The 13,919-nt window shown below is 36.9% G+C and overlaps 1 protein-coding gene across 2 annotated transcripts in view; it reads left to right on the top strand.

Annotated features, from left to right (window-relative positions):
* The window catches only part of CDH8 (cadherin 8), a 374,358-nt gene that overhangs the window by 223,155 nt on the left and 137,284 nt on the right, over positions 1-13,919 (top strand). For both annotated transcript variants that reach the window (XM_059044956.2, XM_059044955.2), the window contains exon 7: positions 4,322-4,575. In XM_059044956.2, the coding sequence (XP_058900939.1) occupies positions 4,322-4,575 (254 nt within the window). The remainder of the gene's footprint in view (positions 1-4,321; positions 4,576-13,919) is intronic.

Raw genomic sequence — 13,919 nt, 5'->3', positions numbered from 1 at the left:
ACTCCTACCTGTGATCAAATGACCACGCGTTGTGGCCAATGAAGCTCATCTTTGCTTTTTTCCTGGGTGTGGGGCTACCACTGGAGAAAGAAACATCTCTATAAATAGTACAAAGAATATATGGATTTTTAAAAATTGGAGTATAATTGCTTTACAATGTTGTGTTAGTTTCTGCCACAAAGTGAAGTGAATCAGCCATATGCATACACATATCCCCTCCCTCCTGGACCTCCCTCCCCGCCTCCATCCCACCCAACTAGGCCATCACATAGCACCAAGCTCAGCTCCCTGTGCTATACAGCAGGTTCCCACTAGCTATCTGTTTTACACATGGTAGTGTATTTATGTCAAACCTAATCTCCCAGTTCATCCTCCCCTTCCCTTCCTCTCCATGTCCACACGTCCATTCTCTACGTCTGCCTTTCTGTTCCTGCCCTGCAAATGGTTCATCTGTACCATTTTTCTAGATTCCACATATATGAGTTAATATATGATATTTGTTTTTCTCTTTCTGACTTACTTCACTCTGTATGACAGACTCTATGTCCATCCACATCTCTACAAATGACCCAATTTCATTTCTTTTTGTGGCTGAATAATATTCCATTACATATATGTACCACATCTTCTTTATCCATTCAGATGTCGATGGACATTTAGGTTGTTTCCATGACCTGGCTATTGTAAATAGTACTGCAATGAACATTGGGGTACATGTGTCTTTTGGACACATGTCCAAAATATGGTATATGCCCAGTAGTGGGATTCCTGGGTCATATAGTAGTTCTATTTTCAGTTTTTTAAGGAACCTCCATACTGTCCTCCACAGTGGCTGTATCAATTTACATCCCCACCAATAGTGCAAGAGGCTTCCCTTTTCTCTGCACCCTCTCCATCATTTGTTGTTTGTAGATTTTCTGATGATGGCCATTCTGACTCGTGTGAGGTGACCTCATTGTAGTTTTGATCTGCATTTCTCTGATAATTAGTGATGTTGAGCATCTTTTCATGTGCCTCTTGGCCATCTGTATGTCTTCTTTGGAGAAATGTCTGTTTAGGACTTCTGCCCATTTTTAGATTGGGTTGTTTGTTTTTTTAATATTGAGCTGCATGAACTGTTTATATATTTGGGAGATGAATCCTTTGTCCGTTGATTCATTTGCAAATATTTTCTCCCATTCTGAGGGTTGTCTTTTCGTCTTGTTTATGGTTTCCTTTGCTGTGCAAAAGCTTTGAAGTTTCATTAGGTTCCATTTGTTTATTTTTGTTTTTATTTCCATTACTCTAAGAGGTGGGTCAAAAAGGATCTTGCTGTGATTTATGTCAAAGAGTGTTCTTCCTATGTTTTCCTCTAAATGTTTTATAGTGTCTGGCCTTCCATTTAGGTCTTTAATCCATTTTGAGTGTATTTTTGTGTATGGTGTTAGAGAGTGTTTTAATTTCATTCTTTTACATGTAGCTGTCCAGTTTTCCCAGCACCACTTATTGAAAGGCTGTCTTTTCTCCATTGTATATTCTTGCCTCCTTTATCAAAGATAAGGTAACTATATGTACGTGGGTTTACCTCTGGGCTTTCTGTCCTGTTCCACTGATCTATTTTTCTGTTTTTGTGCCAATATTTTTCTGTTTTTGTGCCAATACCATACTGTCTTGATTCCTGTACCTTTGTAGTATAGTCCGAAGTTGGGAGTCTGATTCCTCCAGCTCCTTTTTTTAAACCTTAAGATTGCTTTGTCTATTCAGGGTCTTTTGTGTTTCCATACAAATTGTATAATTTTTTGGTCTAATTCTGTGAAAAGTGTCTGGTAATTTGTTAGGGATTGCATTGAACCTGTAGATTGCTTTGGGTAGTATAGTCATTTTCACAATATTGATTCTTCCAATCCAGGAGCATGGTATGTCTCTCCGTATTGCAATCTGTGACTGCTTTTGCTCATGATCATTTGTGTGTGTTTGGTAAATGTGAAAAATTCTGTACATTTTCCACATTTATTTCTCATCGTGACAACTACATTCATTTAAAAATGTGTAGAACACAGTTCAGTATTTTACAGACATGAGCATTTGCAAAGAAAAATACCCTTTTATCTTCATCATGAGTATTTTGTTCAACATTATTCTTTATATGCTTGCCATGAAGTAGTACAAATTAATTTTAAAACGGATTTGCTGATTCATGAATTAGAAGATAGATAATAGGTCACACTGTCAGGAGCCAATAATTTTGCCCTCTGTCTTGATCAGCATTACAATGACATGACTCCAAGCTTACTATCTGACTCTCTCTGTCATGTTACACAGGGATCTGCTTCCAATGGTCATGCTCTTAAAATCCCCTTTTGGGGAGGTATTGAAAGTGAGAACCTCGAATTTTCTGGATATAGTTTTATATACAAAATCAATTTTAAAAATCAATTTTGAAAAGAAAATGGCTGTATCTATTTTAACTCTGCTGAGTAACACTCACTTTAAACCTGGATGGAGCTCAGTATTAACAGTTGCAAAGTATTTAAAAACTCATATGTGAAGTAGAGTACAGTATAATTATACTTGAGTCAATTATTGACTAACCCAGAGACACATTTTCCTTGGCTAATGATTCCTAATGTCATTTTTGTTGTTATTATTAACTGCTGTTCTTTGTTACCATAAGGTGCTTTTATAGACTGAAGCAATTAGCTGTTTGCTGTATTTTTATTCACTGTTATTCATAAACTTGGAAGCATATACTACACATCTTGACACCAAAAAACCTATGTATTTTACTCTAGAGAACAATCTGTAGGGAGTCATTTTCCTGCAATTCATGGGTCCTCTTTCTTGTCTGACAAAACCCCAAGGACACCAGGATATGTTTGGGTAGATTGTCATTATGTTGGGCTAAGAATTAAGCAGAGTATAATCTCTTATGTTTAACAGCGTTTGTAAAGAATTTGAGATTACAAAATTGTTACAGTAGGGGTGATTAGCAAATTGTGAAAATGTTGATGTTGAATTGCCTATTCATGTACACACGGGTACATGTGTTTAGTAATTTCAGAATAGATAGGGGATTGAGTATCTGCCTTGTTTATTAGAAAATATATCCAAAAAAATCTAAGTCCAATTAGAATGAAATTCAAATAATAAGAATCAACATAAAATTTTGAAATAAGAATATATATTTAAGTTTGTATAGGGGTTCTGAAAGAGTTCACTAATGCTAGCTTGTGTTCCAGCTTATTTTTTTTTAAATTTGCACCACAGATGTAAAGTTCAATTTCTTAAAAGAATTGCCATGCAAACCTAAATTGTCTCTTTGAATCTTGACAGAAATACATCTTTGACATCTGAAGTATTATGTGTTGCCAAGAGAATTGGACTGTGAGGGTTCTGATGCAGATAGCCTTCTGGTTGTTTAAGGGGACTTGTGTTCTTTTACCTGCCTCTATTTACATAGGTCATTAAGCTAAGTCTCTGGGGCTTTTAAGGAAAGAGGTATTAGTAGGTCAGAAATATTTTCAGTAATGGTGCAATGAAGTAATTTCAAATTGCTTTTAACTGGTTGGTGGAAGTCACCACCAGACCTGGTTACCTACCTGTCTGTCTGTCTATCTATCTATCTATCTATCATCTATCCTAAATATAAACACAGGTAGATATGTGTCTGTGTACATATTTCTTTATATGCCCACCTGCTTCACAGCACAGAACTCATATAATAGAGGCCTTCTAAGAATGCCCTAAAAAATAATAAGCCTCATTTTAGCCACATGATCAGTAAAGCAGTGATGCTCTGGAAGTGAAATAAGAAAATACTCTTTGTTGGGATTAGTGCTAAATTGTGCTTTATAATGTCTCCATGGACTAAACAATGATTATTTCTAGTTCTTTACATTTCACACACTGTTGCAGAAATGATAAAATATTCTTCCCAGATAGAGATTATGTTCGATGCTGCCTTATCTCTGACAAGCAGAGGCCCGATTAACTGGCTGATTGGTATGCAGATCATGCCTTCACTAGTAAAATTTTATTATCACTCTGAAGTGAAATTTTGATGGCACAATTCATGACTGTGAATATTTTGTGAATTCCAAGTGAAATGAGCAAAACAAAACAAAACAGTAGGAGATTAGATTCACTGAGCTTGTATAATAAACATATATCAATAAACGCCTATAAAATTTACAGGTTGAATCTGGGAGAATGGAGAGTGATCCCATTAAGGCTCACAAATGGGCTTAAATGCATATAACGATCATCCATCAGCATTATACTCATTTGTTCTCGCTGCTGTGGTCATTAGTGAGAAACATTCATCCTTGTCATTTCTTAACAGCCTCTGGATTTTGAGACCAAAAAATCCTATACTCTGAAGGTAGAGGCAGCCAATGTCCACACTGACCCGCGTTTCAGCAGCAGGGGGCCCTTTAAAGACACGGCGACAGTCAAAATTGTTGTCGAAGATGCAGATGAGCCTCCAGTCTTCTCATCACCGACTTACCTCCTTGAAGTTCATGAAAATGCTGCTCTCAACTCCGTGATTGGGCAAGTGACCGCTCGTGACCCCGACATCACGTCCAGTCCTATAAGGTATTTCTCTTTTGAAAGGAATACTGGCTACAGTGCATGACAAGCAAATCAGTACAAAATGTAATTACGTATGCAGTCTGTGTGGCTGTCTTTCAGATTATGTTCGCATGACCAAGAAATTTTGGTCAACATGAACTTCACTTGTGTGTGTGTTGCATGCACACACCTGCGAAGAGCTGCATACAATGCCCAGAGCCGGGAATATCAAGATGAAGAAAGCTATTAAGCTTTCAGAGAGCTCAATGAAAAAGCCAAATCGAATATATTTACAGTGCATTTGGGTGGATCTTTTATATGATATTGTTTTTGCTTGTCTGTGTTTTATTTTTCTAGCTTTAGAAAAGTATTGCTGTTTTTTCTTTTCTTTCTTTCTCCTTTGACAGTTACAGTGAATTATGTATAAGTATTTAGAGGCATGAGATCACTGTCTCAACACATTAAGAGGCCCCCTCTCTTATTTCTGTGTTTGGTGTTTGGCTTTGAAATTATCTTTTTATCACTTTATGGGCATTTCTGATAGGTCAGCATGTTTGGATCAGAGCCTTTTACACAAAACCTTTCTCTGCCATTTCAAAAATATCTTTTGTTTATACTTTCCCTGCTCAACATTTTTCCCAGGATGAGAAATATAATCCTTTATTAAAGTTTTTCTTCCTTTTTTTAGAAATAAGGCTCAGTTCTGTGTTTTTCTTGTTGTTGAACTGTGTACATCTTTTCTCTTTTGTCAGTCACCCAAATGACAGTAGATGCTCAAGCTAAATAGCTTTCTTCCGAAAGAACACTGGAAATCTATAACTTGTCCACTGGTCTCCAAGGGTGAAGTGTTAGTTAATGATGTGCTTGAGTGTGGATTTCAAATATTGCTTTAGAAATGTTTGTTGAAAAAGAGAGAGACAACTAGATGGAAGAATACAGTTTTAAAGAATTGTCCAGTTAATTTATGAGTTAGATGTCAGCTTATATCCAAGTCATTCAATTTCTAAGTTACAGGGACCTATGGCAGATATCTTACTAATTACTTTATTCAGGGAAACTCTAGACAAGTGAGCTTTATGAAAGCTTTACTTATTCACTTCTTTTTTATGTATTAAACTCCCAGTACTCCCAAGGGTGCTGAAACTATGAGGCTGGAGGTGAAACCCAGCAGAATAATCAGTGCCCCAAATAATTTGAGTTTGGGCAAAAGAAGAATTATTTTCAGGTCCGGAAAAGTTGTTTTTAACACAAGTCATTTCTAAATTCAGGATAATAGAGTGTATCTCATAAGGATATTTTTAAAAATATCCTTTCTTCAAAAGAGCTCAACCTCTAAGAAGGGGATTTGAGGAATGGTCAGTGGCCCATTCTCTGTTCTAAAGGAACTCAACAAGTTGTGGGCACACAGCATGGACTCTATTTGGCTAAGAAAATCGTATCTATCAAAGGGACAAGTATTGAATACAAGGGCAGGAAGTATCCAGAAAAATAAATTTACCTGGGCATCCATTTTTTGACTAAATAGTGAAGTCCTGAAATGGCTTTTTCTTTCTTTCTTTCTTTTTTAACATCTTTATTGGAGTATAATTGCTTTACAATGGTGTGTTAGTTTCTGCTTTATAACAAAGTGAATCAGTTATACATATACACATGTTCCCATATCTCTTCCCTCTTGCGTCTCCCTCCCTCCACCCTCCCTATCCCACCCCTCTAGGCGGTCACAAAGCACCGAGCTGATATCCCTGTGCTATGCAGCTGCTTCCCACTAGCTATCTATTCTACATTTGGTAGTGTATATATATCCATGCCACTCTATCACTTTGTCACAGCCTACCCTTCCCCCTCCCAACATCCTCAAGTCCGTTCTCTAGTAGGTCTACATCTCCCTTGCCGTCTTACCCTTAGGTTCTTCATGACCTTTTTTTTTCCCTTAGATTCCATATATATGTGTTAGCATACGGTATTTGTTGTTCTATTTCTCACTTACTTCACTCTGTATGACAGTCTCTAGGTTTATCCACCTCACTACAAATAACAATTTCTTTTCTTTCTATGGCTGAGTAATATTCCATTGTATATATGTGCCACATCTTCTTCATCCGTTCATCTGTTGATGGACACTTAGGTTGCTTCTATTTCCTGGTTATTGTAAATAGAGCTGCAATGAACATTTTGGTACATGACTTTTTGAATTATGGTTTTCTCAGGGTATATGCCCAGTAGTGGGATTGCTGGGTCATATGGTAGTTCTATTTATAGTTTTTTAAGGAACCTTCTTACTGTTCTCCATAGTGGCTGTATCCATTTACATTCCCACCAGCAGTGCAAAAGGGTTCCCTTCTCTCTACACCCTCTCCAGCATTTATTGTTTGTAGATTTTTTTGATGATGGCCATTCTGACCAGTGTGAGATGATACTTCATTGTAGTTTTAATTTGTATTTCCCTAATGTTTAGTAATGTTGAGCATTCTTTCATGTTTGTTGGCAATCTGTATATCTTCTTTGGAGAAATGTCTATTTAGGTCTTCTGCCCATTTTTGGATTGTGTTGTTTGTTTTTTTGATATTGAGCTGCATGAGCTGCTTGTAAATTTTGGCGATTAATCCTTTGTCAGTTGCTTCATTTGCAAATATTTTCTCCCATTCTGAGGGTTGTCTTTTGGTGTTGTTTATGGTTTCCTTTGCTGTGCAAAAGCTTTTAAGTTTCATTAGGTCCTATTGGTTTATTTTTGTTTTTATTTCTGTTTCTCTAGGAGGTGGGTCAAAAAGAATCTTGCTGTAATTTCTGTCATAGAGTGTTCTGCCTATGTGTTCCTCTAAGAGTTTGATAGTTTCTGGCCTTACATTTAGGTCTTTAATACATTGTGAGCTTATTTTTGTGTATGGTGTTAGGGAGTGTTCTAATCTCATACTTTTACATGTTCCATCCAGTTTTCCCAGCACCACTTATTGAAGAGGCTGTCTTTTCTCCACTGTATATTCTTGCCTCCTTTATCAAAGATAAGGTGACCATATGTGTGTGTGTTTATCTCTGGGCTTTCTATCCTGTTCCATTGATCTATATTTCTGTGTTTGTGCCAGTACCATACTGTCTTGATTACTGTAGCTTTGTAGTATAGTCTGAAGTCAGGGAGCCTGATTCCTCCAGCTCCATTTGTCTTTCTCAAGATTGCTTTGGCTATTCGGGGTCTTTTGTGCTTTCATACAAATTGTGATTTTTTTTGTTCTAGTTCTATGAAAAATGCCATTGGTAGTTTGATATGGATTGCATTGAATCTATAGATTGCTTTGGGTAGTAGAGTCATTTTCACAATGTTGATTCTTCCAATCCAAGAACATGGTATATCTCTCCATCTATTTGTATCATCTTTAATTTCTTTCATCAGTGTCTTATAATTTTCTGCATACAGGTCTTTTGTTTCCTTAGGTAGGTTTATTCCTAGATATTTTATTCTTTTTGTTGCAATGGTAAATGGGAGTGTTTCCTTAATTTCCCCTTCACATTTTTCATCATTAGTGTATTGGGATGCCATAGATTTCTGTGCATTAATTTTGTATCCTGCTACTTTACCAAATTCATTGATTAGCTCTAGTCGTTTTCTGGTAGCATCTTTAGGATTCTCTATGTATAGGATCATGTCATCTGCAAACAGTGACAGCTTTACTTTTTCTTTTTTTATTTGGATTCCTTTTATTTCTTTTTCTTCTGCTTGCTGTGGCTAAAACTTCCAAAACTATGTTGAATAATAATGGTGAGAGTGGGCAACCTTGTCTTGTTCCTGATCTTAGTGGAAAATGGTTTCAGTTTTTCACCACTGAGGACGACGTTGGCTGTGGGTTTGTCATATATGGCCTTTATTATGTTCAGGAAAGTTCTCTCTATGCCTACTTTCTGCAGTGTTTTTATCATAAATGGGTGTTGAATTTTGTCAGAAGCTTTCTCTGCACTATTGAGATGATCATAGTTTTTCTCCTTCAATTTGTTGATATGGTGTATCACGTTAACTGATTTGCATATATTGAAGAATCCTTGCATTCCTGGAATAAACCCCACTTGATCATGGTGTATGATCCTTTTAATGTGCTGTTGGATTCTGTTTGCTAGTATTTTATTGAGGATTTTCGCATCTATGTTCATCAGTGATATTGGCCTGTAGTTTTCCTTCTTTGTGACATCTTTGTCTGGTTTTGGTATCAGGGTGATGGTGGCCTCGTAGAATGAGTTTGGCAGTGTTCCTCCCTCTGCTATATATTGGAAGAGTTTGAGAAGGATTGGTATTAGCTCTTCTCTAAATGTTTGATAGAATTCGCCTGTGAAGCCATCTGGTCCTGGGCTTTTGTTTGTTTGAAGATTTTTAATCACTGTTTCAATTTCAGTGCTTGTGATTGGTCTCTTCATATTTTCTATTTCTTCCTGATGCAGCCTTGGCAGGTTGTGCATTTCTAAGAATTTGTCCATTTCTTCCAGGTTTTCAATTTTATTGGCATAGAGTTTGAAATGGCTTTATACTGTAATTCTAATATAAATAGAGATAGTGGTACTTGTTGAATGAATGAATCTGCCCCGTTTTCCATTTTTACTCCATTTCTTCTGAAAGAACTCAGAACAGAGCAATTGCCACTTTCTTCACATCTTCAAGCGTAAGATAGAATATGAAGAAAGTAAACAAGATTGGTGTAACCGAGAGATCAGCCATGGGGTCAGTTTAGCATTTGACTTGTCAAGATTTCTACTCATGTCGGCAAAGAACCCATAGGATTCCAGGAGCATGCCAAGCTGAGGACCCTCAGGGCAAATGGGGATTCAGATATCAGGGCAATCCCATGTACACCCCAAACATGGAATCTATAGTACCAGCGGGAACAGACTTCCTGTGCAGAAACATATGCTTCATCAGCTGGAGATGAAGCTTGAGTAACTTTTGATACCAAAGTGATACTAACCTTAAATTGTTTAGAAGTGGGTAAACATACAGGTTCATAGCTCCCCACATGTTTTTGCCCATTTTATAATCTGTTGACTGATGTAAAAATGGAGATATACTGATAATCATTCCAGCTCACAGGGAATCAAGTGATGATTATCACTGTAGTTGATTGTTATTGTTATTGCTATAGTTATTTTTTATAATTGTCAGTGGCATAAAAGGCAGGTGAAGAAGAAGCTTGAGGCTGCTTAGCAACAGCTGCCCAACTTGGAAGCCTTTTGTTTCCAGGCAAACTAAAGGGGGTCTGGGGCTGTGTTATCAGGAAGAGATGGACAGATAAAGTACCATTTGATGACACAGGCATACTCTAACTCTGATAGATGTCAAGCAAGTGCTAGTTCCTTGGCATATATGGTTTCACCCAAAGAAGTGGTGATTACTGTTTCAAATCATTTACAACAGGGTTTTGATGCATTATTCAGAAAGTGAGCCCCACACTGTTCTGACTGGAGGTGGACTGGCTCCATAGGAATGATTCTAGAATGTAAGAATCACCAACTGCATTTTTCAGTATCTGTTCTGCATTTTTGCAGTTGTCCCTCCCCCAACCTCTGTCCCCCAACTGGGTTACGGAGAGCAGCTTTCCTCTATCGATGCACAGTTGGTTAATTTATGTAGAGAATTAAATTTCCTGACTAGCCAGAGCAGTGCATAGTTCCTTATAAGTCTAGCAGACAGATTTAGAGCCATTTAACATTTCTAAACAGAACTAGAGGACACAGATATTCAGGGAACTATCAAGTAACAAATAACAAAGCATGATTTTCTCTTTAGGGCTGTTGTATTTTATATGCTAACAAGAATGTACGCATCTTTTAGGGGAACGTTTACCTTGCCATCCAGGAAGAAATAGGCATTTATTGTGGCATCTGCCATGTTAAAACATGCAGTCATTAATTGGTTGGTCAACTTTCTCTAAGACTCAGCTTCTTTTGAGAGCACATTGTCAAGCTGAAAATATCATGTATTTTAAAATTCTTATAACTAAACCTATTTCTATGTGTATAAACATATCTGTATCTATATCTATGTCTGTATAATCCCATCAGGGCAAACAGACAGTGACACAGAGGCAAAATTCACGGTCTTACCGTCTCCCTTCACGGAACATTAATTAAGCATGTGCTACTTTCTTCAATAACGTATGCCTCTCAGTAATACAGAATACGATTGTATAAATTATTTAAACGATGCCATATCTTGAAACTACAGCAGACTACATTTCAAATCCTGTCACTCCTACTTTCCAGTCAGACAGCTGGTCTCTTGGAATTCTCTGAGACTCAGCTTCCTCATCTGTATTTTGGGATAATATAATCTTTGGAGCTATTAACACTACTAACTAATAAAGCCACCATAAATTTCATATCTCATGCAAATTAAAAACCTAGTACTCATTTCACCTTGCAATAAACCTTTGTCTGCTCCAAATAAATAAATAAATACAAATAAATAATAAAATAAAATAAAAATAAAATCCTAGTACTCATTTTAGCAGAGATTCTTCTACTCAAGGTTGCTGACTGTGCAGAATTACCTGTTATTTTTTTACTTAACAGTTACGTGCTAAATAGTCTAATTAACATCATTTAGTATAATTTGCCCTTGCTACTGTGATGAATATTGTTACTAGTGAGTGCTTACTATGTGGCAGGGATGTGCTAAATGTATTCAGTTCATTTCCTAACACCTTTATGAGATAATATGTATACTCATTTAACAGATGAGAAAACCAAGGATGAAAAGACTAGCTTGCCCACTGTCATACAAATAGTCGAGAATGGAACTGTGGTGCATACATTTTTTTTTTTTTCTGGCAGTGCAATGCCTGCTTTCTGTTCCTTTGTCACACTCTCTTTCTTTCCCTATCATCTCTGTGACTCAAACTGTGTCTCTACGTATTGTGATGGCTTAGCAGGACCAATTTTTTTTCTCAAAATCTTCTTTTATGTTTTTATTTTTAATTATATAATTTTCAGGTGTACAGCATTATAGTTCAACATCTGCATACACTACAGAGAGAGTACCACCACAAGTCTAGTCACCATCCATCACCATACAGCAATTCCCCTTCATCCATTTCACCACCTCAACCCTGTTCCCTTCTTGGTAGCTACTAATCTATTCTCTGTATTTATGAATTTGTTTTTATTTTATTTTGTTTGTTCATTAGTTTGTCTCCGATGACACATATGAGTAAAATTATACAGTATTTGTCTTTCTCTGACTTATTTCACTAATCATAATACCTTCAAGGTCTGTCTATGTTTTCACAAATGGCAGGATTTCATTCTTTTTTATGACTGAGTAATATTCCATTGTGTGTGTGTACATGTTTGTGTGACATCTTCTTTATCGATGGACACTTAGGTTGTTTCCATATCTTGGCTATTATAAACAAGACTGCATTGAATTAGCAAGACCGATTTAATTGAAATAATAAACTATTCATTCTCTAAATGGTCTCATTCAGTTCAGGATGCATACCAGGAAAAAGGAGCATACATATATCAGGTCTGTGGAATTAACCAGAGTATGGGTGGAGTGTTCCTTTCTCATCAGTCTAGCCCCTTTGTATGGGTTTGTTACTATCAGTTGTGAACCAAATTGTGATTAGGGAGGTAAAGGGAAAAATGTTATTGTTATTTGATGAATCAGACCTTGTGCTAAGTTTCTATTATGTATCATTTCACTTAATTCTCACAAAAGATACCTATGAAATAGTCAGTATGATTCCAGCGTTATGGAGAAGGAGACTGAAGCTCTGAAAAGATGCTTCCTGTGCATGTTGACATAGCAGGAGGTGTGGGGCCAGGGTTTAAACCTGGGTTTCTTATTACCACTGATGACAATGTCTGTGCATGCTTTGCTACATTCTGGTATTTTGCATGAGGTGTGTAGGATGATGACAGCTAATGTTTACTGAGTCGGTACTTTGTGATAGACACTCTGAAATGGCATTTGAGGGAGCAAATTGTTTATCCTTAAGGTAAAAGTTCCTAGCACAGAGTAGGTGTTAAATACAGGTCAGTGCTTTCATGTAAACCTGCTACGGCTCATTTTTTTCCTCTCAATAAAGTCATGTCAAGTGTATATTTGATTTCACCATGACTTTGAGTGGCATGTGACTGTTCTTTTAGATAGTTGCTTCCTATTTATTTTTTGCAAAGCATTCTCTGTGAGTAAGACTACATGAGCTGCTTAAATTAAAAGTGGGAATGATGGCCATTCAGCAGGCAAAGCAGGCTGACACATGACCATGGCGGCCACAATGCTCTTTTGCCCTAATTCCTCTCTTGAATGTAAGTGCCCACTCAACACGAGACACTGCTTTTTTTTTTTCCTACTTGTATTCTGGCATTTTTATAATTCGCCTCAGTTACTAGGCTTGCTGTTAATGAGCTCTTTTCCTGAAAACACTTCTTTTAGTCCTGATGTCCAATGATGCTACAGTGGAAATGTTTCATACTGTAGAAAAGCTGGCGATTGTTTGGCGAATAAACTGTGTATCGATTGACTCTCTCCTCAATCTTGGAATAACTCCCAAGAGACCTTGTCTTTTTGTTGTTGTTGTTTTTAATTGTGATAACACTTTACATGAGATCTACCCTTTTAACAGATTTTTAAGTGTACAGCACAGTATTGTTAACTGCAAGCACAATGTTATACAGCATATCCCTAAAACTTACTTGTCTTGCGTAACTGAAACTTTATAGCCATTGATTAGCAACTTCTCATTCCTCCCTTCTCCCAGCCCCTGGCAACCACCATTCTATGCTTCCATGGCTGACTATTTTAGTTACCTTATATAAGTGGAATCATGCTATAATATCCTTCTGTGACTGGCTTCTTGTACTTAGCAAAATGTCCTCCAGTCTCATTGATGTTGCCACACATTACAGAATTTTCTTCTTTTTAAGGCTGAATAATACTCCATTTTGTCTGTACACCACATTTTCTTTATCCATTCCTCTGTCGATGGACATTAGGTTGTTTCCACATCTTGGCTATTGTGAATAATGCTGCAATGAATGTAGGAGTGCTAAAATGATTTCAGTTAGTTTGAATAAATGCCCTGAAGTGAGATTGGTGAATTATATGGTAGTTCTGTTTTAATTTTTTAGGAACTTTCGTACTGTTTTCCATAGCTGCTGCACCACTTTGCATTCCTACCAACAGCATACAAGGGTCTAGTACACAGACTAATCTTTTTAAAACAATTAAAACTTGGTCACTTAGTTCCTGCACGCTCTTAGCCAGTTAGAATTTGATTTTCTCCCAATTCAACAGTACCAGCTTTTCCAAGTCATTTTCCCAAAACACTCACTGTACTGCTAATTCAGCTAATTGTGATTAATATTAATTGTCATATATTCATTTA

The sequence above is a fragment of the Kogia breviceps genome, chromosome 18 (genome assembly GCF_026419965.1).
Source record: "Kogia breviceps isolate mKogBre1 chromosome 18, mKogBre1 haplotype 1, whole genome shotgun sequence".
In the NCBI taxonomy this organism is placed as follows: Eukaryota; Metazoa; Chordata; class Mammalia; order Artiodactyla; family Physeteridae; genus Kogia; species Kogia breviceps.
Note: the sequence above shows the minus strand (reverse complement) of the source record. Positions and strands in the feature narration are given on the sequence as shown.